Here is a 22632-nt window from a genome sequence, read left to right on the forward strand (position 1 = left end):
TAATACAACCTAATTGTATTCCGGGAACTCCTAAGTGTCATGGGTTTCTCAAGGGTTTTCTTACTACCACCTAACAACCAGTTTTAAAATTTCGGTCAGAATTAAGTTGGCTAATAGTTCCCCTCTGTACTCTCTGAACTTCCAAGAAATCAAATTGTCATACAGGCTAATGAAGAATCTTTCAGTTTTGCCTTTCTTGTATACTTAGGTTTTAGTACTAAAATTCAGTAATATTGGAGAGATTTCCAAAGTTGATCAAACTGAGTCATTAGTGAACCATAAATCATTGAGTTGCAGTCAGCAATGTGAAATGAAATAGGAAAGCAATAAAATAGAAGAGAAAAATAGCTGAGCACACTGCATATATTAAGAATAAGTATTTTGTGAAACTTTTGTTTCAGTTTTATGTATGTGTAGCATTGTGCGCTCTTGTATGACATAAAATGTATTTCATGGTACAGGTTAGGGACTAAAAACTCTAAAAACCACCATTTTTAGATGATAATACATTATTTGTATTGTCATAATGAAAAGTTTAGAACATAATTTTTTAGAATATTTAAATATATACATACATGTGTACATATATAACAAAATTGTAGTACAAAACAAATACAGCTATTTTGTTGACTTTTACCATTTTATTTGTTGATGGAAGGTAGCTTAAGAATTTAGCAGCTGTATTTTAGCTAAAAATATGTGACAACTCATTTTTCAGTGCCTTCAAAGAAATACATTTTTTGTGAAAAGATACTTCTAGATTTCAGAATTCCACATTAGTACCAGGATATCCACTAACTTGTTAAAGTGAATTACTGAATATCCATAGACATCAAGCAATAAATGAAAATGCCCTATAGTATCCAATATTGTGTTTCCAATTATTTTCTATGAAGGGTGACTGGTGGTCACATGGTAAAGCACTGGAACCTGTCTTCCTACCACCTTATGACTCTAAGAGTACCCAGAGGAGTGACTTCCAAAAACCAGCATGTCCACTGGTTTTGCCAGTCAAACACAGCAAGATGCAAAAGCCTTCTTGTGGAATAGGTAAGGTTTTGCAGTGGCAAAAACCTTTTTTGTTATCTCAAATTATTGCTGTCAAAACTAAGATGTATTAGATGTCCTGACACCTCCTGAAAAAGTTACTTCTTTACAGAAGTTGAAAATATACACACAGCAAGTGCAGCCCTTGGGAAGTTTGTTATTTCTTCCTAGTGGACAGTTCCGTCTCCAAACAGTTAATGTGACAGAATGAAAATTGTACTGATCATTAATAACATCAGCCTCAAAGTCAGAAACTTAGTAGCATTCTGCTGGTTGTTGCCACCACATTTTAATAGTTATAACTATTGTCACTTCAAAGAAGGTAGTTGATGAAGGGGGCTATTAGATAATCTGTAACAGTGACCTGTCATTTAGAAATATAATAAAGTTTCCACTTCTGGTTCAGGATAGTAGACTGAGCACACATACCTAAGTTCCCTGCCTTCCAAGACCCTATTACTATAAATAGTAGCAAAGCAATAAACTCCTAAGGGTGAAGATAATAGAAGGAATGCAGAAAAGACTAGAAGCCTACTGACAGATAAAAGAGAATAAAGAAGCAATAGCTAGAAGGAGATGCGCAAAGAAGAGACAATCTGCCCGGCCAAAGCCCTGACTGAGCTACATGCCGAGCCAGCAGGCATAGTGGAAAGCAAAAATGAAAAGCGAGTAGGAGACAGAGAGTTACTTCAAAGCCTGTCCCTTAAATAAAGGCTGCAGTCATGAGCACTCCATCCTATCCCAATATTAAGACTACTAGAGCGCAGCGTCTTAGCCAGATGTCAACTACCACACCAGTTATTTCAGTAAATCAAGCTGATCCCCCATCCCCTTCTTATGAATGGACAACCAAAGATTAGAATTATGCCAATTAAAAAAAAAGATTTGGAGGATAAAGGCAGGGAAATATCACAGAGCATGAAACAACAAAACAGAGGCTTCGAAAATGAGAAGGAAAGCAAAACAGAGGATCTGTTTGGGAAATCCAACTTTTCTGGAGCTCCAGAAGATAGAGGAGTAAAAATGAAGGTAGATAATTAGCAAAACATAACATTTCTTGAGCACATACTATTTGCCAGGCACTTTATGGAGCTCTCTGAATAGTAACTCATTTAATTCCCACATGAACTCTATGCAACATAATAGTGTAGTAATACTGTTAATATTCTTATTTTTCAGATAAGAAAGTATAGGGAGGCAAAATTTTACCTCTACCCTCTTAGTGTTTTTGGCTGGGCTTGAGAATTAAATTGACACAAAGATCAACAGGAGAAAAGAATACAAATTTATTTTTTATTTATTTATTTTTTTAAATTTATTTATTATTATTATACTTTAAGTTGTAGGGTACATGTGCATAACGTGCAGGTTTGTTACATATGTATACTTGTGCCATGTTGGTCTGCTGCACCCATCAACTCGTCATTTACATCAGGTATAACTCCCAATGCAATCCCTCCCCCCTCCCCCCTCCCCATGATAGGCCCCGGTGTGTGATGTTCCCCTTCCTGAGTCCAAGTGATCTCATTGTTCAGTTCCCACCTATGAGTGAGAACATGCGGTGTTTGGTTTTCTGTTCTTGTGATAGTTTGCTAAGAATGATGGTTTCCAGCTGCATCCATGTCCCTACAAAGGACGCAAACTCATCCTTTTTTATGGCTGCATAGTATTCCATGGTGGCATACAAATTTATTTAATACAAGTTTTACATAGCAGGGGAGCCTTCATAAGGAAATGAAGACCCAAAGACACAGAAACAACACATATACTAAATTGGACAAAGAGTAGAAAATTATAAAAATGGGACAAGGCAAAGGACTTTGGGCTAGGGTAATTGGGTAGAGAAGTGACTAGGAAGATAAGCGTGAGTTGAACAGGTTTATTTGTCTAGATTTCCCCTCACCTCAAATTCCTGTGCTTGATGATGAGAATGATGCTTTCCTTCTGGTGTAGGAGGATATCTTTTACACAGGAATTTCATCTCCTGCTTTTGAGAAAGAGAAGGAAGGTCAGACTGTTTTTCTTGCATCTGCTGTTTTTCAAGTGCCTTTAACTCAATACAGTCAATATGCCAGAGTGGCATTTTAGAGTGGCATGTTCTGAACTCCTTTGGAAGCAAGCATGGAGTTGAAATAACGTGCCCAAGGCTACACAGTGAGTAATTGGCACTTGCACCCAGCTAACCTGACTCCAGTACATATACTCTTAACCAGTGCTGTACAGTACTCTACACAACCTCTAAAATAGTAAGAAAGTTTCCCTACATAAAATGCATTAAAAGGGTCTACCGAGTGCTTCTAAGTATGAAGGGGTAAAAGATGCATATCATTTCAAAATTGCAACAGAAGATTCTAAAAGTTTCCATAAAGGGACAGAAAAATAAGCCACCATCTAAGAAGTAAGTATCAACATGGAATCAGGCAGCACTGATCCAAGAATACAATGGAGTTAATATCTTCAAAGTTCTCAGGGGAAATACTTTTTGACCTAGAAAAGGGAATTTATTTGGCATGGATACTAAACCATTTTTTTTCAAGTGGCACTGGGCATTACACCCACTGAGAAGGAAATGAAGTCCTGGCACAACATTTGACCCTTAAATGAACAAGATGTATGTAATTATGTAATACTATGCATGCTGTTTAGTAGTTTTCAACTTTTAGGCTCAATCTATAGACACAAGTTTAAATATGGTTACAGAACAGAACGTATCTTAGCATCTATAATAAGAAAAGTAAGTGCACGATAGAAGATGAGAAGTAGAAGAGAAGAAGGGTGCTAACATCATTATTTGTGATATAGGTAATCAAGAGATACTATCCAGTGGGGGTGAAACAAGGAATAGATGTTTAAGGTGAAAGGTCAAAGGAACCAGTCTAAAAACCAAATTTCTCTAACCCTGGCTTCTTTACTGAGCTTCAAGTTCAGATATCCAAACACCTACTTAACATCTCCTCTTGGACAGCTAGTCACCTTCTCAAACTTGATATGGCTGGAATAGAATGCTTCATGTCTCCCATCCAAACTTACCCCCACAAGTCTTCTCCATCTCAGTGAATGCCACCTCCACTCTCCCACCAGGTGCTCACGTTTTGATAAGCTAGAAGGCATTCTAAAACTCTCTCCTTTTGCTCCCTGCCCCTACATTCAATCCATCAGCAAATCGTGACACCTCTATCTCCAAAACAGACCCCAAATCTACTCCTTTCCATCTTCACTGTAAGCAATGCAGTATAGCCGCTATTACCCTGCTTGCTTGCTTCCTCCTCTTTGTTTTCTGCAGCATTGTCAAAGGATCTTTTTAAAAAAAACAAATGATATTCTCCTCCTTTAGATTCTCCAGTTACTTCTGTTCACAGAATAAATTTCAAATTCCTCGGTATGGCCTACACGGCCCTTTTTGATCTGTCAAATTTACCTGCATTATCTTCTATTGCTCATGTGAGGATTTAGAGGCACAGAATATAACTCAGACCAAGGAGGTAGAGACACTCTCTGAAAGTCAAGCTTGTTTGCAAACCAGATTTATGTCTATGTACTTGTTACTATATTTCCATATTCTAATTACATATTCTTGTGAATTAAAATCTGAGTAAGAAAACAGTTGTTTCTATAAAACATTCAAAGTTGAATGTGCAGACTTGATAAAAGGTCAATTGCTAACTTTTAAAAATGCTAATTAGATATAGGCAAAGTAACAAAGAGGAGTTGGACTGAATTTTTAAAATCTTGAAGGATTCTTCACTCATTTTGCTTGAAATGTGTCTTTACGTTTCATTCTATGTCAAAGAAATAGAAACTGGAAGTGATGCATTAGAAGCATGGTTTGCACAAGAAACACAAAGTGGAATTCCAATCAGTGGACACCTCCTCAAAGACAATGGCTTGGCATGCCAATAAAAATTTGATGAACTGGTTAAAATATGTATCTACATATGGCATATGATTTTTTTTTTTTTTTTTTTTTTTTAGTAGAGACGGGGTTTCACCGTGTTAGCCAGGATGGTCTCGATCTCCTGACCTCGTGATCCACCCGTCTCGGCCTCCCAAAGTGCTGGGATTACAGGCTTGAGCCACCGCGCCCGGCCGGCATATGATTTTTTGCTTTAACTTTCTTTGGTAGCCAACCAGTCCTTTGCATATAAGGAGCAGTTATGGTACTTTCCTACTCAAGTTGAAGGGATGTAGAAGAGTGGTGAAAGATGATACTGGAGAGATGGGCTTTGTTCTGGGTTCACAAGGCAGGGCTCAGTCATTTCATAAGGGATCCCCCAAAATCAGGGTCTGTAGATCTACTTAATTTGCCCAGAGAGAAATCCTCCAAATCTCTGCCTAGGATGGAGGACAGAAGATCCAGGAGTCCCTTAAAAGCAGTCCTCTGCAACATCACCTTGTCCCCCTGTCCCACGCTCCCTGCCTCAGAGGCATCTGAGGCCTCCCGATTCCGGGACACTCCTAGAATGCTGTGGCATGAATTGGCTTAATTTTTACCCCACCCTCTTCCCCATAGCACTTAACTTCCAGTTTTCTGTAGTTTACTTGAGTCTATTGCTACTTATCCATCTGCTTTCCAGCTTCCAAATTTGTTAACATCTTCACTCCCATTTAGTTTTTTCCTTACGGATGTAAGCCCTCTTAAATTTCTGTAGTGTGATCGTACTGGGGCTTGGGGAAGGAATGGGGGAAATGCTTGTTGAATTTGCCATGTTTAACTGGAAATCACGGCAACTTGATTTCTATCAACACTCCTTTTATAATATTGGTTCAGTATTAAACTTAGTACTGTGTGAACCCGAACCCATTAAATTTAATCATCCTGTTTTGCTCAATTTATGAAGTGAGAATAATTCCTACTTTGCAGGATTGTTGTGAGAAACAACAATGTAAAGTGCCTAACACAGTGTTTGCTACATAGTAGACAATAAATGGTAACTGCTTCTATTATCAATAATTGCATTGTACTATGTTGTGTGTTGAGTTGAAATTTAGCTTGAGAATCTAGCATGGTTCTCTCTCTGTTCTTTTATTGGTATTTCTTTTTCTCTCTCTGTTCTTTTGTTGGCATTTCTCATTGCCAAGTTAATTATTGTATCCTAGGGTCTAGAACAATGCCCAGATTCAATAAATATTAGCTAAATGATAATTATACATTCTTCAATAAAGTCATAATGTAAAGTAACGTATACTACATAATATAGGCCTGCAATTTATTCATATTTTAGGTATTTGGATATTAGATGAAAATGATTTTTAAAAAAGAAAATGTTTTAATGTGACCTTTAAAAATATGTATATAAACTAATCTATATGTGCCAGATTTTTAACTATAAGCATATGAACATAGAAAAATGTGCATATAAACATGCACTAATACCAATTAAAAGTCATCTCATAGTCACTCTGTTCCATCAGCCCACTTAATTACGCCTGGACTTTGGCATTTCAGCAATGTTATCTTGTGCCGATAATTCAAAGCGCCCTTTATGTCTTCTACCACACACAATTTCCTGGCTGCCATCCACAGTCAGTTAACAAATGGCTATGCTCCATCATATTTGAGTGCCTGTAAGAGTAAGTGTTCACATTTGGTTTTATATAATAAAACTTTATAAATTGGAAAGCCTAATCTAATTTGTGAGTGGGGTATTTCGTACCTAAATAAAACCTTGCTGATTATCAACAACTTGATATTTCAATGTTCTTTTGAATTGCAAATTCAGATATGGTGGTAAAATTCATTTTCTAAAATACGTTTTAGTTTGTGTTGCTTCTTTTGCACCGAAATGTAACATAACGATTTTTTTGCTACAGTTATGCTTGTTTTTTCTTTTTACTATATTTTGAAAATCTATACTATTATTTTTATATTAATAGTCTTTTTATATAAGATCAGAATACTGAGAAGAGTGGGATTTAAGAGGAAAATATTACTGATGAACGATCTTTAAGCAGACACAAAGAGTTAAGAAAAAAACATTTCTCAAAGTAAAACTGTTAAGTTCTCACCAATATAAGAAGCAAATTGTATGTTTGAATAAATCCTGGCTTTGTTGATAAAATATAAATGGTTAGATAGCAACTTGTTTAGAAAATTCTAATTTTAATTAGATCAAGTTTCCAAGAAACAGAGAGTGGATTTCAAATATTCTTCATGGACTTTGCCTTATTTTTTGCAGTTCTCATCTAACAAGGCTTCTTTCAAGTAATTACTTTGGCTACAATTTGAATTCTTAAGTAGAGTAACCACTAAGCATCTGAATATCTTCTCTGATGTTTTCATGTTTAGATATTCCTCACTATTGTGGGCTTCTGTAAAAGTCTCATATGCTTTTATAAATGAACATAGTTGTTATGTCTAATTTTAATAGGTGTAATGTCTGAATAAGGAATTTCCCTCTATAACTCGGATTACTTTCTCCCCCATTTATTTCCATGAAGAAAAAAATTTTTTTTGAGACAGAGTCTCTCTCTGTAGCCCGGGCTGGAGTGCAAGTGGCGTGATGTCGGCTCACTGCAACCTCTGCCTCCCAGGTTCAAGTGATTCTCCTGCCTTAGCCCCCCAAGTAGCTGGGATTACAGGCACCCACCACCATGCCCAGCTAATTTTTTAAAAATATTTTTTAGTAGAGACGGGATTTCACCAAGTTGGCCAGGCTGCTCTTAAACTCCTGACCTCAGGTGATCCACCTATCTCGGCCTCCCAAAGTGCTGGGATTACAGGCGTGAGCCACTGTGCCCAGCCAAAAAATTACTTTTAAAGTTATTATTTGTGAGATTGTGAGAGGTTTTAGATTACTATTTAAAAGATTCATTTTAATTGATTTAACTGACTTCTTTCTGAAATATTGGTTTTAGTTATTTGCGTAACAAGCTACCTCAAATTTAATTGCTTAAAACAACAATCATGTTATTAGCTTAATGTTCTGCAATCTTGGCTGAGTTCAGCTGGGTAGTTCTTGGTCTGGTCTTGGTAATGGTCACTTGTGTGGCTGCATTCACTTGGCAGATGGACTGAGGACTGGACTCAGCTGGGATGCAGGAATGACTGGGCCTCTCCTTCTCCATGTGGTCACTCCACGTGGTTTCTCCAGCAGGGTAGCTGGACTTCTTACTCCCAAGAATGCAAAAGCAGAAGCTGTAAGGCTTTCTTAAAGTTTATGGCTAGTATTGGCATAGTGTTACCTCTGTCATATCCTGTTCGTTAAAGCTAATCATAAGACCAGCCCACATTTATGGGGAGGGGACTATACAAGGATTTGAATACTGGAAGGCCTGATTCACTGGGGCCAGCAACTTAACAGACTACCACAATACCCTTAAACAGTTATTTAAATGAGAGTTTAGGAGTAGCCAACTCTTCACCTTTCATTGTCTGAAAATGTCTTTAAGTTACCCACACTCTTTAATGAATGAAAGCATAGCTAAATGTAGAATTCTGGGTTCACAATTAATTACCCTTTACACTTTGAAGATATTATTCCATTGTCTCCTGGATTTTATTGTTATGTCAAGTCTGCAGGCAGTTCAAATTCTTTGAGGGTCATCTGTTTCAGTGTAAGATTTTTAATTTCAAAGAGAGCCTTTCTATATAAAAAGATATTCATAGTTACTTATGATTTAAATATTCCAGTTTGAACATTATAAATTTTAAAAATGTTTCCTTAAGTCTTTAATTTTTAAGTATGGTATAAAATAAGAATAGCATCTTTCACTTGTTTGACATTTAACTCAAGTTGAACAAATGAAATATATCTTAACAATGACTCATTTACGAAACATAGTCAATTAATTTCTGTTAGCATTTTAATTTGCAAGTTTGTTGATTTAATTATGTTCTGTTTTCCAGAAGTACCATTCAAGCAGCAATCCATTATTGGGTATATACCCAAAGGAATATAAAGACACATGCATGCATATGTGTTCATTGCAGCACTGCTCAGAATAGCAAAGACATGGAATCAACCTAAATGCCCATCAACTGTAGACTGCATAAATAAAATGTGGCACATATACACCATGGAATACTATGCAGCCATATAAAGGAATGAGATCTAGTCCTTTGCAGGAACGTGGATGGAGCTGAAGGCCATTATTCTTAGCAAACTAATGCAGGAACAAAAAACCAAATACCACTTGTTCTTATAAGTGGGAGCTAAATGATGAAAACACATGGACACATAGAATGGAATGACAGACACTAGGGCCTATTGGATGGTGGAGGGTGGGAGGAGGGAGAGAATCAGAAAAAATAACTAATGGGTACTAGGTTTAACACCTGGGTGACAGAATAATCTGTACAACAAACCCCCATGAGACAAGCTTACCTATATATAACAAATTTGCACATGTACCCCTGAACTTAAAACATTAAAAAATAATAGTTATTATATTCTGTTTTCTTCTCAAATACCTTAAACATCTTCACAAGGAAAACTTAAAGCTATGACAATCAAAACATTTCCAAATACTTAAATAATTTCTATAAATTCAATAAAATCTAATAAATCTTATAAAACCTAATAAACCTTGTGGCTACTGTGGGCTTACTACCTATGGGGTAGCCCTGTTTTACCAGGAGAAGAAAAAACGTAATAAATCTTGCAAAATCTTGTAAATCTAATAAATTCAGATATATTAAATATTTTAATACTGTTTATTAACTTAATCAGATTTCCCTGAAATTGTCAGCACAACACTAGTATTTGATCAAAATTTTTTTGACATAGTGTACTAAATAACAAATTATAGATTTAATTTTCTTTGCTTTCTCTTCTGTATATTTGATCCCACACCTTCCCAGAATTAAAAAGGTTTACCAACCATTTACCTTAGTAGTGTATAAATCCCAGAATATTGGTTTTGAGTATTAATAAAGCATTAAATTTGTTTTATATTTGTTTTGAAAAGAAGCTACTCTATAACCAGTCTTTACTTGTTACCCTATAAGAAAAAATGTCTGATATGCTATTTGTATTTAATCTGATCCATGGCTAGGTATTACTGTGATTATGACAGACAGTGTTAACTGACAAACAAAAATTGTATGTATCTATACAAAACATCATTACAACATGATGTTTTGAAATATGTATACATTGTGAAATGGCTAATTAAGATGTTTATTTCCTCACATACATTATTTTTGTGGTGAGAACACTTAAAATCTATTAGTTTAGCAGTTTTCAAGAGTACAATACATTAACTATAGTTAACATGTTGTACAGTCATCCCTCAGTATCCAGGGGATTGGTTTCAGGACCCCTATGGATACCAAAATCCACAGATACTCAAGTTCCTTATGTAAAGTAGTGTAGTATTTGCATATAACCTATGCACATCTTCCCATATACTTTGAATCATCTCTAGATTACTTAGAATACTTAATACAATGTAAATGCCATGCAAATATTTGTTATTGTGTTTTTTTATTTGTATTATTTTTGTTGTTTATTTTTCCTGTAAAGTTTCAATCCATAGTTGGTTGAGTATGTGGATACAGAACCTATGGATAGAGAGTACCACCTGTACATCATATCTTTTAAACTTATTGTTCTTCTCTAACCGAAATTTTGAATCCTTTGACCAAAAAAATCTCCCCAGTCCTGCTCCCTCCAGAGGGCTTTTATTGATGACAGATTTTGCTTTATGCAGTTCACTTACTAAAACATCAGTGTAACTTAAATTCATCATACGTAGATCTCCTTGCAGTAGGTAGATGTAAACTCTGTTGTCTGAGGATTTTTCAGGTGTGAAAATTGCTGTCATATGATTTTAACCCAGTAGAAAGCATAGCATATACATCTCCAGTCTGGGACAGCTTATTTGCCCCAACTGTCACTGTCACTGTCACCTTAGGCAGCTGTAATGTTAAACAATTGTCCCTGATTGTTTTGGATGAACACCTGGTCATGGGGTGAGGCAGGGGCAGGGTGGGGGGGGTGCATAATTCACTTTGAGGGCTCTGAGTCATGTCTATAAAGATGAACCCTGCCAGCCAGGTTAAATAATGACAGTTCTCTGAGTTGGTATTTGTGAGACACTACAAACCCCTCCTGCTTCTTCCAGTAACTGATAGACTTCTGGTTTTCATCATAATTGCAGGGCTCTTGGTTTTCAAGGCTTCTGCAGAGGGGAGATAGGGGGATGGAAACTGCATGAGTTAGAATATCATCAAACTTGCTTTTGTTATAAAGATTAAGCCATTTTTCTTGAATAAATGCTCCTTAGATTATTGCATGCCTTTGGTTAATTTCCAGAGTTCTAAAAAAGTTGATTTTGATGACTTTTGCCAGTGTATTCATTGCTTTTGTGGAGGAGCAGCTTTTTCAAAGGTCCTTACTCTGAAATTAGCACTGATGTTCTGTCCCATTAGTTTCCATGTTACAAATATCTCCTTCCAATCTGCCATCTCTATTAGCTTTGCCCATGGTGTCTTTCGTCGAGCAGTTATCCTATGTTTTTTAATATAATCAAGTTTTTACCTTATGGGTTGTGTACTGGCTATTTTAAGAAGGATTTTCCTACGCTTGGGTAACAAACGTTTTCTCCTACATTTTCTTCCCTTGATTTTATACTTTTACCTTCCATAATTAGGTCTTTAATCTTAGAGTCCACCATGTGTGCACTATTAAATAGAGAATCAATTCCATTTTCCAGCATGGAGTCAACCACTTTTCTGAATACCATTTATAAAATAATCTACACTTTTCCCATTTACTTATAGGACCTCCTTAATTTTATGTTGTTTCCATATATAAATGAGTTTATGTGCAAGCTCTCTGTTATGTTACTTAATTTTCAGTTCTTGGATCAGTACCAAAATATTTTAATTATATGGATTTTTATCTGGTATTAATATCTGATATGGAAAGTCTCAATTATTTACCCTTTCAGAGTTGATCTATTTATGGGATTTATTTTTCTATTTAAACATTGAAATGTATGACATTCCTCAAAATATCTAGCTAGAATTTTGATTGGGTTGTGGTGACATTATATATTAATTTAGGAAAAAGTCACCACTAAAAATACTATCATCCTATTCAAAAGCATAGAATATCTATTCAGTTCTACTTTTAGGTCTTTAACAGAATTAAAAATTTTTCTCTACAGAGATCTTGTGAATGCTTTTTTAATTTCTAGAAACTTCAACTATATAGTTTGTTTCTACTAAGAATGTATGTTATTATTATATCTTCTATTACTATATACAATAGTTACACTATTGTAGAGAAATGCTCTTGATTTTTTATTTTTATACATTTATCCAATGTCTATTTACTTTGCCATACTCTTATTCTCATAATTGATGGACTCTTGTGGGTTTTCTACTCAGGTAATTATATCACCTACAATTACTTTTTTCCCCCTTTGTAATCATTACACTACTTTTTCTTTTTTATAGTATTCACCAGGATCTCCATTAATATGTTAATGGATAATACAATAGTTATCACTATTGTAAAGAAGTGCTCTTGATTTTTTATTTTTATACATTTATCCAATGTCTGTTTACTTTGCCATACTCTTATTCTCATAATTGATGGACTCTTGTGGTTTTTCTATTCAGGTAATTATATCACCTACAATTACTTTTTTTCCCCCCTTTGTAATCATTATACTACTTTTTTCATTTTTATAGTATTCACCGGGGTCTCCATTAATATGTTAAACAATAGAATTTTAGTTCTGAGTTTTTCTGGGTATAATACTTAGAATTTTCTGTTCTTTAATCCTTATCTTTTTCAAGAAACAAAAAGTTTTGTTATTTTCTTCCTTATATCTCAGACATCCTCTTTGATTTGTTTCTAGTCTTACTTGAGTTCTTCCTCTAGTTTTTCAAAGTAGGTCTGTTTTTTGGGGAAATCATCTGAGGCCTTCCTTTCCTCCCTGTATTTTTTAAATTTTGGCTTCACAGTTAAATGAAAATTTGGTTGGATATAAAAACTCTAGGCTTAAAGTGCTTTTCCTTTTAATATTAAAAAAAATTAATTATCTCGTGTCCAATGTTGCTATTGAGAAATTTGATATTAACCTGTTGTTACTCCTTCATAATTTACCCTTTGAAAGCATTTATAATTTTTCTTTATCCCAGATGATCTTAAATTTCTCTATTAAATGTCTTAGATGCGAGTTTTTCCTTTATCTGTACACTGCAGGATTGAGAGGAGAGTGAGAAGCCCAGCTAGGGTGTAAAATTCAAGGAGGCACTCGCTCCCAGGGTCATGCAAGCGCCTCCTTAAAGTTTTGCATCCTTTGTGCCTCATTGCCTCATCTTTCTCCGGCCCCTGCTACCTGTTTGATATTTTGTGAGCTCTTTCACTCTGAGGTGTTTGATCTTTCTTTAATTCTTCGATATATATCATCATCATTTTCTCAAATATTTCCTTCCCTTCCCTCTATTTCTTCTTAGTTCTGGTGTTGATACTTACACCTTCCATGCCTCTGAACTTTTCTTTAATGTATTTCTTTATCCTTTCCTGCTGCCTTCTGGGACAGCTTCTCCGTCTGATTTTCTAGTTCATGATTCTTGTTGTTTAGACCATCTATTTTCTTGTTTCAACTGTTATATTTTTTATTTCTAACATTTTATATTATTCCTTTTTATGACCTGTTCTTGTTCATATTAACAATACCTTCTTCTGTATCTTTGAGGATATTTGTTATGCTTATTTTAAATTCTTGGTATATTGGTTCTGATAATTCTGCTTCACACAGTATATGTTTTAAAATTTTCTGTCTTTTATAGTCAAATTTATGGTAGATCATGTTCCCCTAGGGGAATCAGTAGCCCTCTGCAGGCAAAGGCTGAAGACCAGGGTCTGGTTTGTGTGCCTGCCACGAAATTTAAGGAAAGAAAATGAGGCTCAGGCTGGAGAGCTTCCGGTACCAGAAACCCTATTTTGACCATTGTTAATTACTGTCACTCTACTAGGCTGGTCCTCTAGTCAGGAATCCACCCTACCAGCCTTAAACTGTTTTTTAAAAAAGGCATCACTGAGAGAGGGCAGTATCTTGATGTTTTTAATTCACCAGCATTGATGGTTGCTGGGGGAATGTTGGAGGAAGAAATGCCCAAGGGGGCAACATGTACCCGTTTTCATCAGCTCCTTATCCTGGAGGGACTTCTGTGCTCTTCTGAAATGACTGTGTTGACAACAAATGACTAGGCAGTTGCTGCCAGTTTCTGTGGCCCTGGGCAAGCATGATCTTCCCAAGGCAATGTGAGGGAAAGTCAAGAGCAGATTTTAAAAGCTCTCCCCCAACCTGTTCTCTCTTGGCTACATCTGACCTTCCTACCCTCCAGCCCAAACTGCAACTAACCCTTCATACCAGCTCACTAAAGCGTTTGGGTTTCTCACAGTTTTTTTTGATAGCTCCGGTTCCTGCTTCCTTCTCCCTTCCATGGTTTCTCCTTTTGTCAGGATACAAAAGAGCTGGCCCTTTGCCAACTTTGAAGACTCCATAATTTGACCATAGCATCCTAGAGACTTCACAAACGCTGCCCTTAATTTTCACAATGCCAAAAGCAAATTATTATTTTCTTCATTTTAGAGAGGAGGAAATAGAAAATTTCAATGAAGTTCAGTGATTTTTTTCAAAGTCACAACTAAGAAATGTGGTAAAGCCAGAATTCGAAAACATGTCTTATTCCCAAATGCATGCTTTGGATATTTCATTACCACCACTTAATTAATACCTAAATTTAGAGCTGCTTCATTCTGTCTATCCACGAAGTTATGAAACTGTGTCCGAACATACTAATGTTCTGTGAGTTGGACCATGATATTCATCAAAAAAAAAAAAATGGTCATATCTTTTCCCACTTGGTGGAAAATAAGTTATGCATAGAATTTTCTCTGTGTCATGCTTATTAAATCTTTGTACTGCCTTTTTCTGTGTTCTAGCAAGTCCTAAAAGAAAGGTAATGATTTAGTAGAAAATGAGTTTTGAGCAGTTGATTGCAATTAGAAATCAAGAAAATGTTAACAGTTAACTTTTTTTATACTGCTAACTGGGAAAAGATTGCCATTTTGTATCATGTATAAGTATTTGAATACTCATCATTCTTGCTAATAAAGTTAGCTTATAACAATGTCTGAATATCAAAGTGAATTCGTGAATGCTTAATAAATGTAAATTTACTAACATTTTTCTTATGTGTTCCTCTAATTTTAAAGGTGTGATTTTTAAAAATTAAAATTTTTTAATAGTTAATATATGCATATAGCACAAAATTCAAATGGTACAAAAAGATATACAGTGAAAATTGAATCCACTTCTCCCCACTTCTGTCCTCCAGTCACCCAGTTCTCTTTCCCTACAGTCACCACTGTTACCAGTTTGTTACATAGCATTTTGTAGATATATTAGGTGTACATAAACTCTTACATACTTTTTTTTTTTTTTTTTTTGAGATAGAGTCTCGCTCTGTCACCCAGGCTGGAGTGCAGTGGCACGATCTTGGCTCACTGCAACCTCCGCCTCCCAGGCTCAAGCGATTCTCCAGCCTCAGCCTCCTGCGTAGCTGGGACTACAGGTGTTCACTACCACGCCCGGCTAATTTTTTTTTTTTTTTTTTTTTTTTTTTTTTTTTTGTATTTTTAGTAGAGACGGGTTTTCACCATGTTGGCCAGGATGGTCTCAATCTCTTGACTTTGTGATCTGCGCACCTTGGCCTGCCAAAGTGCTGGGATTACAGGCGTGGGCCACTGCACCCGGCCAAATACATATTTTTTAAGGGAGAAATTTCTGTCCTTCATAGAATTTTACTTCACTAAACTCTTTTTATTGCCAGCAACAGTACTGAAAGTTGCTCTGATTCTTTAAATAACCTTCTCTGCTGAAAGTAAAACTGAGTTTTAAAAATTATTTAACATGTTAAACATACATGGAGCAGAGACCAATATAATGAACTCATATACTCATCAACCAGATTGAAAGATTATTTAAAAGTGATTTTTAAAGGATTTCATACTCTTGCAAATTTTTCAGAACCCCTGTTATTGGGTGAAACGAAAAGAATTATGTGTTCAACTACAACTGCAGCAGCCCTAGAGTCTTCCAATGGATTCCATTAGTGCTAGCTTCAGCATACAATTTCTAGTCCATGGCCATAGCCACTGGCCAAACTATAGATTCAACAGAGAATTTTTCATACTCTTTCTAGTAGTGAAAAGTTAACAAAATATAGTTGTGCTTTCCCTAAAACGTATTGGTATCTGTGTAAAAAGCATATCTAACAGTTTTTTTTTTTTTTTTCTTAATGAGACAAGATCTCTCTTTCACCCAGGCTGAAGAACAGTGGTGCAGTCATGGCTCACTGCAGCCTTGAACTTTTGGGCTCAAGTGATCCTCCCACCTTGGCCTTCCGAATAGCTGGGATTATAGGCACATGCCACCATGCCTGGCTAATTTTTTGTAGAGATGGGGTTTCACCATGTTCCCCAGGCTAATCCTCAAACTCCTTGGCTCAAGCAATCCTCCTGTCTTGGCCTCCCAAGGCATACTGGGATTACAGGAATGAGCCACCATGCCTGACCATATTATTATATTAATATTAATTTTAGTTTTAAAAATTACTAATAATTCCACATGTGGGGCTAATTTGATTATTTTGATTTGGTTACTTTCATGAAGAAAGAATGGTGAATCCACTCTATTTATTATTTAGATGTGTATAAATAATCTTGCATACTTAAAGAATTTAGTTTTGTTACCATATTTTATGAAGCATGAATATTATTAATACTGATTATATTTCCATAAACAAATCTAATTTTTTGTCCTGACTTCACAAAATCTTTTTTTCAGTTCCACTTGCCTGTCCTGGTGCATCAGCAGAACTTCAAAACAATTTTATAGAATATATCTCTTTTATACATCAATATGACGCCAGGAAAACTCCGAATGAGCCTCTCCGGGGAAAGGTGAGACAGTATTTAGATTTATTTAATATTTTAAGACAGAGTAGATTTATAGAACTTTAAGCCTTTTCAAGTCATAATTATCTTTCTAAATGTCTATTTAAACAAACTACTATAGTTATTAATAGGCTAGAATCTTAGCCACATATCATAGGAAAATGCGAGGAATAATACTATCCTGGTATGGTGGTGCCACCTGTAGTCCCAGCTACTCAGGTGGGTGAGGTGGGAGGATTGCTTGAGTCCAGGAGTTCAAGGCTGCAATGAGCCATAATTGTACCACTGCATTCCAGCCTGGGTGACACAATGAAACCTCATCTCAATCAATCAATCCAAACATTTGAATCAGTCTTTGGAATTTGGTCTACTTAAACTATTGAAATAATTTGTATAAAAAAAAAAATCAAGGCATGCTGGGTACAGTGACTTGATGCCTGTAGTCCCAGCTACTCTGGAAGCTGAGGTAGGAGGATCACTTGAGTTTGAGGCCAGCCTGGGCAACATAGCAAGGCCCATTTCTAATAATAATAATAATAATAATATCAAAGCAGTTTGACAAATGTTTTGATATGCTTAATACATGTGTGTGGCAGGGAGATGCATATAAGGTTTATAAAGCCAAATAGAAATGTCATTGTCAATTATTGGATTGTTTTCCAACTATAGATGTTTGCTTTCATATTTCATTATTACTTATCTGTTCATTAGCATTAATAGGCATTTGGGATGCAATCATAAATTCTTAGGTCTGTGAACTGTAGTTTTTGTTGTATCCATAGCAATCTTTAGAGCAAGAAATGAAATTTTATGTAAATAGTCTTATACCGTCCAAATGATAAAAAAGTTGAGAATGGGAGATGAGCTGCTGCTTCTTTGATTTTCTGCTTTTTTCCTTCCTGTTCATTTTCTGATGTACCCTATTTTATAATTTAAAAGGTTCACCCATATATGGTGGTGTCTCGTTTGGGACTAAGGTGACACCAGTGAAGAGGCAGAGAAGTGCCTGCGTCACTGACTAGGACTTGAGCTAACCCACAAACTCAGTTCACAGCTGCATCTTCCAGCAATCTGTGTTCTCCTGGTTAATGTCTACTTTGTTTTCTTTTCCAGAGACATGGAGCTTTTGTACACAGAGAGATAAAACCAGGGAGTAGGCCAACAGTTCCTAAAGGAACAGAGGTAGTACTGAATGCTCCAGGGTCACGTTCATCAGAACAGTCCGAAAAAACAGAGAAAGGAAGCTCAGCGGAAAGCAGAATGATCTCACCAGGTCTCTGCCAACAAAATTCCCAAGAGCTGTTAGAGACTAAAACTCACTTATCAGAAACGGACGTCAGACAGGCAGCCAAGGCATGCCCCAGCAGTCCTGAGAGCAGAGAAAAGATCGCAGGCGCCACTCAAACAACTGTAGGAGATGCTCTTTTTCACTAGGCACAAGCCTTTAAATCCACCCATTAAAAAATCAGAATAAATTACCTTCTTCAGATAAAACTATAATCCCTAGAATATGGGGAAATTTCACAATCATCATCTTGGCCCTCACATTTACTTTTCTGTTATCAGTAACTTCAGAACATACAATTTATGTAAATGGAAAAAGAGAAAAAAGACAATTAAAATACAACCAAATGTTATTAATAAGTGTGGTCTCCAATAAGTGGAGACATTATTTCTCTGTCACATTCTTCATAAACACAACTTTGTTTTGCACAACAAATGAACATAATTAACAAATATAAGACTTTTAGAAGAGAGGCCCTGTTAGACGTAAGTGACAGCTTTGGAATCAGAGTTGTAATGTTGGCTTCACTTCATTCCTTGAGCTGTGTGACCTTGGGTAAGTAACTTAACCTCTCTAGACTTCAGTTTTTTCAACTGTAAAATGAGCAAAATAGAAACTTCATAAGATTATTGAGGATGTGATTATGCACATTGATCAATAAGTGGTCAATGTAATCATATCATCACTGCTACTATAATTCAATTTTCAATTTAAGGATAATGTTCTCTTATATATTTAAATTTTCCTCCTTATTCTAAAACTTAGAACTCCTCCATATATAATTAAGAGTGTGAAAATCTAAAAATACTCCTGCCAGTACAAGATGCACACGCAGAAACATACACACTTAATTCAAAGACGCGTGGGTACTTAGAATATTGAAGTATTTTCTAAATTGTTTTCTTTTTACTCAGATCATGTCTAACACCAACTCAGCCTTAGCTTTTTGGATGAGTTTGGTAAGGATTAATTCCACCTTGCTTTTTGGATGAGTTTGGTACGGATTAATTCTTCTTTCAATTTGGTGTGTTTTGTGTGCCGCGATGTATTATAAGATATGTTATATCGCATACAAGTGGAAGCAAGTGGAGTATTCCTCTGCTATAAAGAGTGTTTACAAATTTCCATGGGGGAATATCAGCTGCTCACTATTATCTGCAGTATTGAGAAGACTACAGCTATGTCTTTATCCCTTTATTCTCCATTAAAGAAATTGTAATATATTGCAAAATAATGAATATCATTGTTATATATTTTTTTGTGTTGGGGACTTCTAGTTCTTGCCACATATATATCTCCGATATATATTTTGGAGATCTTTCCTTGTCAACACATGTAGGCTACCTTGTTATTTTAATAGCTCCATAGTCTTCAATAGCATAGGTGTACTACTATAAAATTAGAAAAATAAGAATGCAAGTTTTGGCATGAGGGCAGGGAAGGGAGAGGTTGTTAGCATGTTTGGAAAAATGTCTTAAAACCTAGGGACTTGAATTTTTATCCTCATTGGAACAGGGATGGAACCTTATGTCTTCCAAAGTAGAAAGATAGAATTGAAATCTGCATAAAGCTAGAACTCTTGAATGACTGGCCTGTCAGTACAAGGCAGACTCCACTCTACTCATATAACCAGGAAGATAGCAAGAAATTTTGCCTCTGCCTGGAGCTATGGATAGTGAATAAACTCTTTGTGAAAAAGTAAAACCCCAAGCTTGTAGCATGCTCCAGTTAGGAATATAAATTTACATGTAAGACTTCTCTTAGGACACAAAACCAAAAAAATCCTGCTGCTGATACCACTGAAGTACCTGACAAAAGCAAATGCAAACCCCCCCTGGAGAGACAGGTTCACGATCAGCACAAAAAAAGGAATCCCTGCTAAAGATAGCCCCAAACAAAAATTACAAATCACACCAAGAAGAAAACCAAACTGAGCAAGAGTCTGCAGTGCAAAAGAATAACTGTAATTTCAAAACTGGAGATAAAAGAATTAAAACATATAATTTCAAAACTGGAGATAAAAGCATTAAAACACTTTCCGTTTGAAAATCCTTGGTTTTTTTTTACCTTAGAAAATTTTATTATGTTGCCTTTTCTGTTATTTCCATCCCTTCCATTCTTTCTCTTCCCTCTTTCTGGAACAGCTGTTAGCTGAATGTTAGAACACTTGGATCTGTCATCTGTGTCTCTCTATCTGTCTGTGTGTGTATGTGTGGTGTTTGGTTTTGAGACAGTCTCTCCAGAGCCAGGCTGGAGTGCAGTGGCTTGATCTTGGCTCACTGCAGTCTCCACCTCCCAGGTTCAAGCAATCCTCCAGCCTCAGCTTCCAGAGTGCTGGGATTACAGGTGTACACCACCACACCTGGCTGATTTTTGTATTTTTAGTATAGGCAGGGTTTTGCCATGTTGGCCAGGCTGTTCTCAAACCCCTGAGCTCAATTGATCCGCCTACCTCAGCCTCCCACAGTGCTGGGATTACAGGCATGAGCCACCGTGCCTGGCTGTCATTATCTTTCTCATGGTACTTCACCACTAAGTAATGCAAGAATTCCCTGACACTTTCTACTAATTTGCTTTTCAGTCTTGTCCATTGGTATGCCAGACCATTTGATGAAACTTAGTATTTGACCATCTATTAAACTTGGTATATATTTAATGTCCAATCTATACATGTTTCCTCAATACCTGACTCTTCCTCTATTATGGATATGATCATCTCTCTTAGGATATTGTAGTTATGCCTAAAATGTTTTGTTTGCTCTCTCAATTCTATTAACTTTTGTCTGTTGAGTGTAAACCTCACACTCTGGGTATTGTACTTTTTCCCAAATGCTTTCGGTCTCTTAATTGTCTACTCTCCTTTTATTGTAAGGTTTCCAGGTTATTATCAGTATAAAATGTTTCTGTTGACTATAGCCTGACTTTGGGACAAGTTTGGGATGTAAACAGGATCTGAAGATGATTTGTCTGATGAGCTCTTTGGTCTTCCTGGGGGTCAGTAACTACTTGGGCATTACCCTCCTTCTCCAGCCCCAGTCTATGATTTGATTTCATGCCACAGTTACCCTGGCTTAACACAGCAGGAGAAGAGAAAGGGGATGACTGGTTTGCTGCTCCACATGCAGTTCCCTAATTTTTCAAGTTGATAAATGGCCTAGGGCCTCTTCTACCTCTTCATATTCATTGACTCTAGGCTTGTAGTTCTATCAGACCTACCATCAGGTCATCTCTACATGTTAGGCTTTTGTTTCCTTTAGTTTTGTTCTTCCAAACATGAGTTCTTTGGTAATATCTTTCAAAATTTATTTTAAAATATATTTTTTTCTGATAAGTTTCCCTGTTTTCTAATTCTATTAAAATGGATTTCATTATCTATATTGATCTACATTCATTTTATGGACTTTAGAGGGCAACAGGGAGCAGCTGTGTATGATCAGTCCACCAGCTTGAGTCAATCTCTAATTTTCTTTCTAAATCATTTGCAAACTCAGTACTTTAACCATTAGGAAATAACACATTCTCTGCAACAGACTTCATAGTTGACTGACAAATGTCACTGAAGACTGACACAGTCCTTGTGTCCCCCACATAATTTAGTTAGAGGAGAATGGTCTGGGGTCATACAGCCCAGTTAGTGGTTCCTACCACAGGCTAGATTGGTTCTCAATCTTTTCAAATATAAAGGCGTCTTTTCTTTATTAAAGTAAAAAGTTTATGGTTCCTCACAATGACTGAAAGTCATTGAACTTTCAGTATCCATTGTGTGGGAAATGTATAATAAAATGCAATGATGATTTCCAGGTTTAATTCTCTATGTTTTTTTAACTGCAAATGGTGTCTCTCTCCAAAATGAATTCCATAGTCTATTAAAGTCATAACTGCCTGTCAGTACAAATAGTGCTCTTAAATTTCACAAGAATATTTGAATGTTTCCAACTAGTTCCCTCATTAAGTACTTCCAAATAATGATAGCCTTTACCAGGATACAAAATCATTTTTCAAATTACAAAAAATAAAAAAGAAAAGAAAAGAAAAAATAAAACCAAACAAAAACAAAAACCATCATTTATTATTAAAGTCAAAAATACTTTAATGAAGGTGCTAATGGTTTCTAACATCACTATTAATAGCATAAATTTATATATGTTAAGTATTGGAGCATTTTAAAATCTATTATCTTATGTGACTCTTATAATAATCCTATGAAGCAGGGCAAATAATAATTGCATTTCACAGCTACTTACAGAGAATGTAAATGATTTCCCCAAGTCTGCAGTTAGCAAGCAACTAGGACCAGATCCAAAGTTTCTCAGTAACCGGTCCATTAATTCCCAGATGTTAACCATCAGGGCAATGCTGGCCCATAACAAATGAAAA

General features: G+C 36.0%; 1 protein-coding gene across 1 annotated transcript in view; it reads left to right on the forward strand.

Annotated features, from left to right (window-relative positions):
- The window catches only part of C14H2orf73 (chromosome 14 C2orf73 homolog), a 30542-nt gene extending 11928 nt beyond the window's left edge, over nucleotides 1-18614 (forward strand). The window contains 4 exon segments of the mRNA XM_003908654.5: nucleotides 897-1050; nucleotides 16861-16976; nucleotides 18084-18395; nucleotides 18397-18614. Of these exon segments, the coding sequence (XP_003908703.3) occupies nucleotides 897-1050; nucleotides 16861-16976; nucleotides 18084-18395; nucleotides 18397-18444 (630 nt within the window). The 3' untranslated portion in view covers nucleotides 18445-18614.
- The last annotated feature ends 4018 nt before the right edge of the window (nucleotides 18615-22632 follow it).

This window comes from Papio anubis, chromosome 14, assembly GCF_008728515.1.
Source record: "Papio anubis isolate 15944 chromosome 14, Panubis1.0, whole genome shotgun sequence".
In the NCBI taxonomy this organism is placed as follows: Eukaryota; Metazoa; Chordata; class Mammalia; order Primates; family Cercopithecidae; genus Papio; species Papio anubis.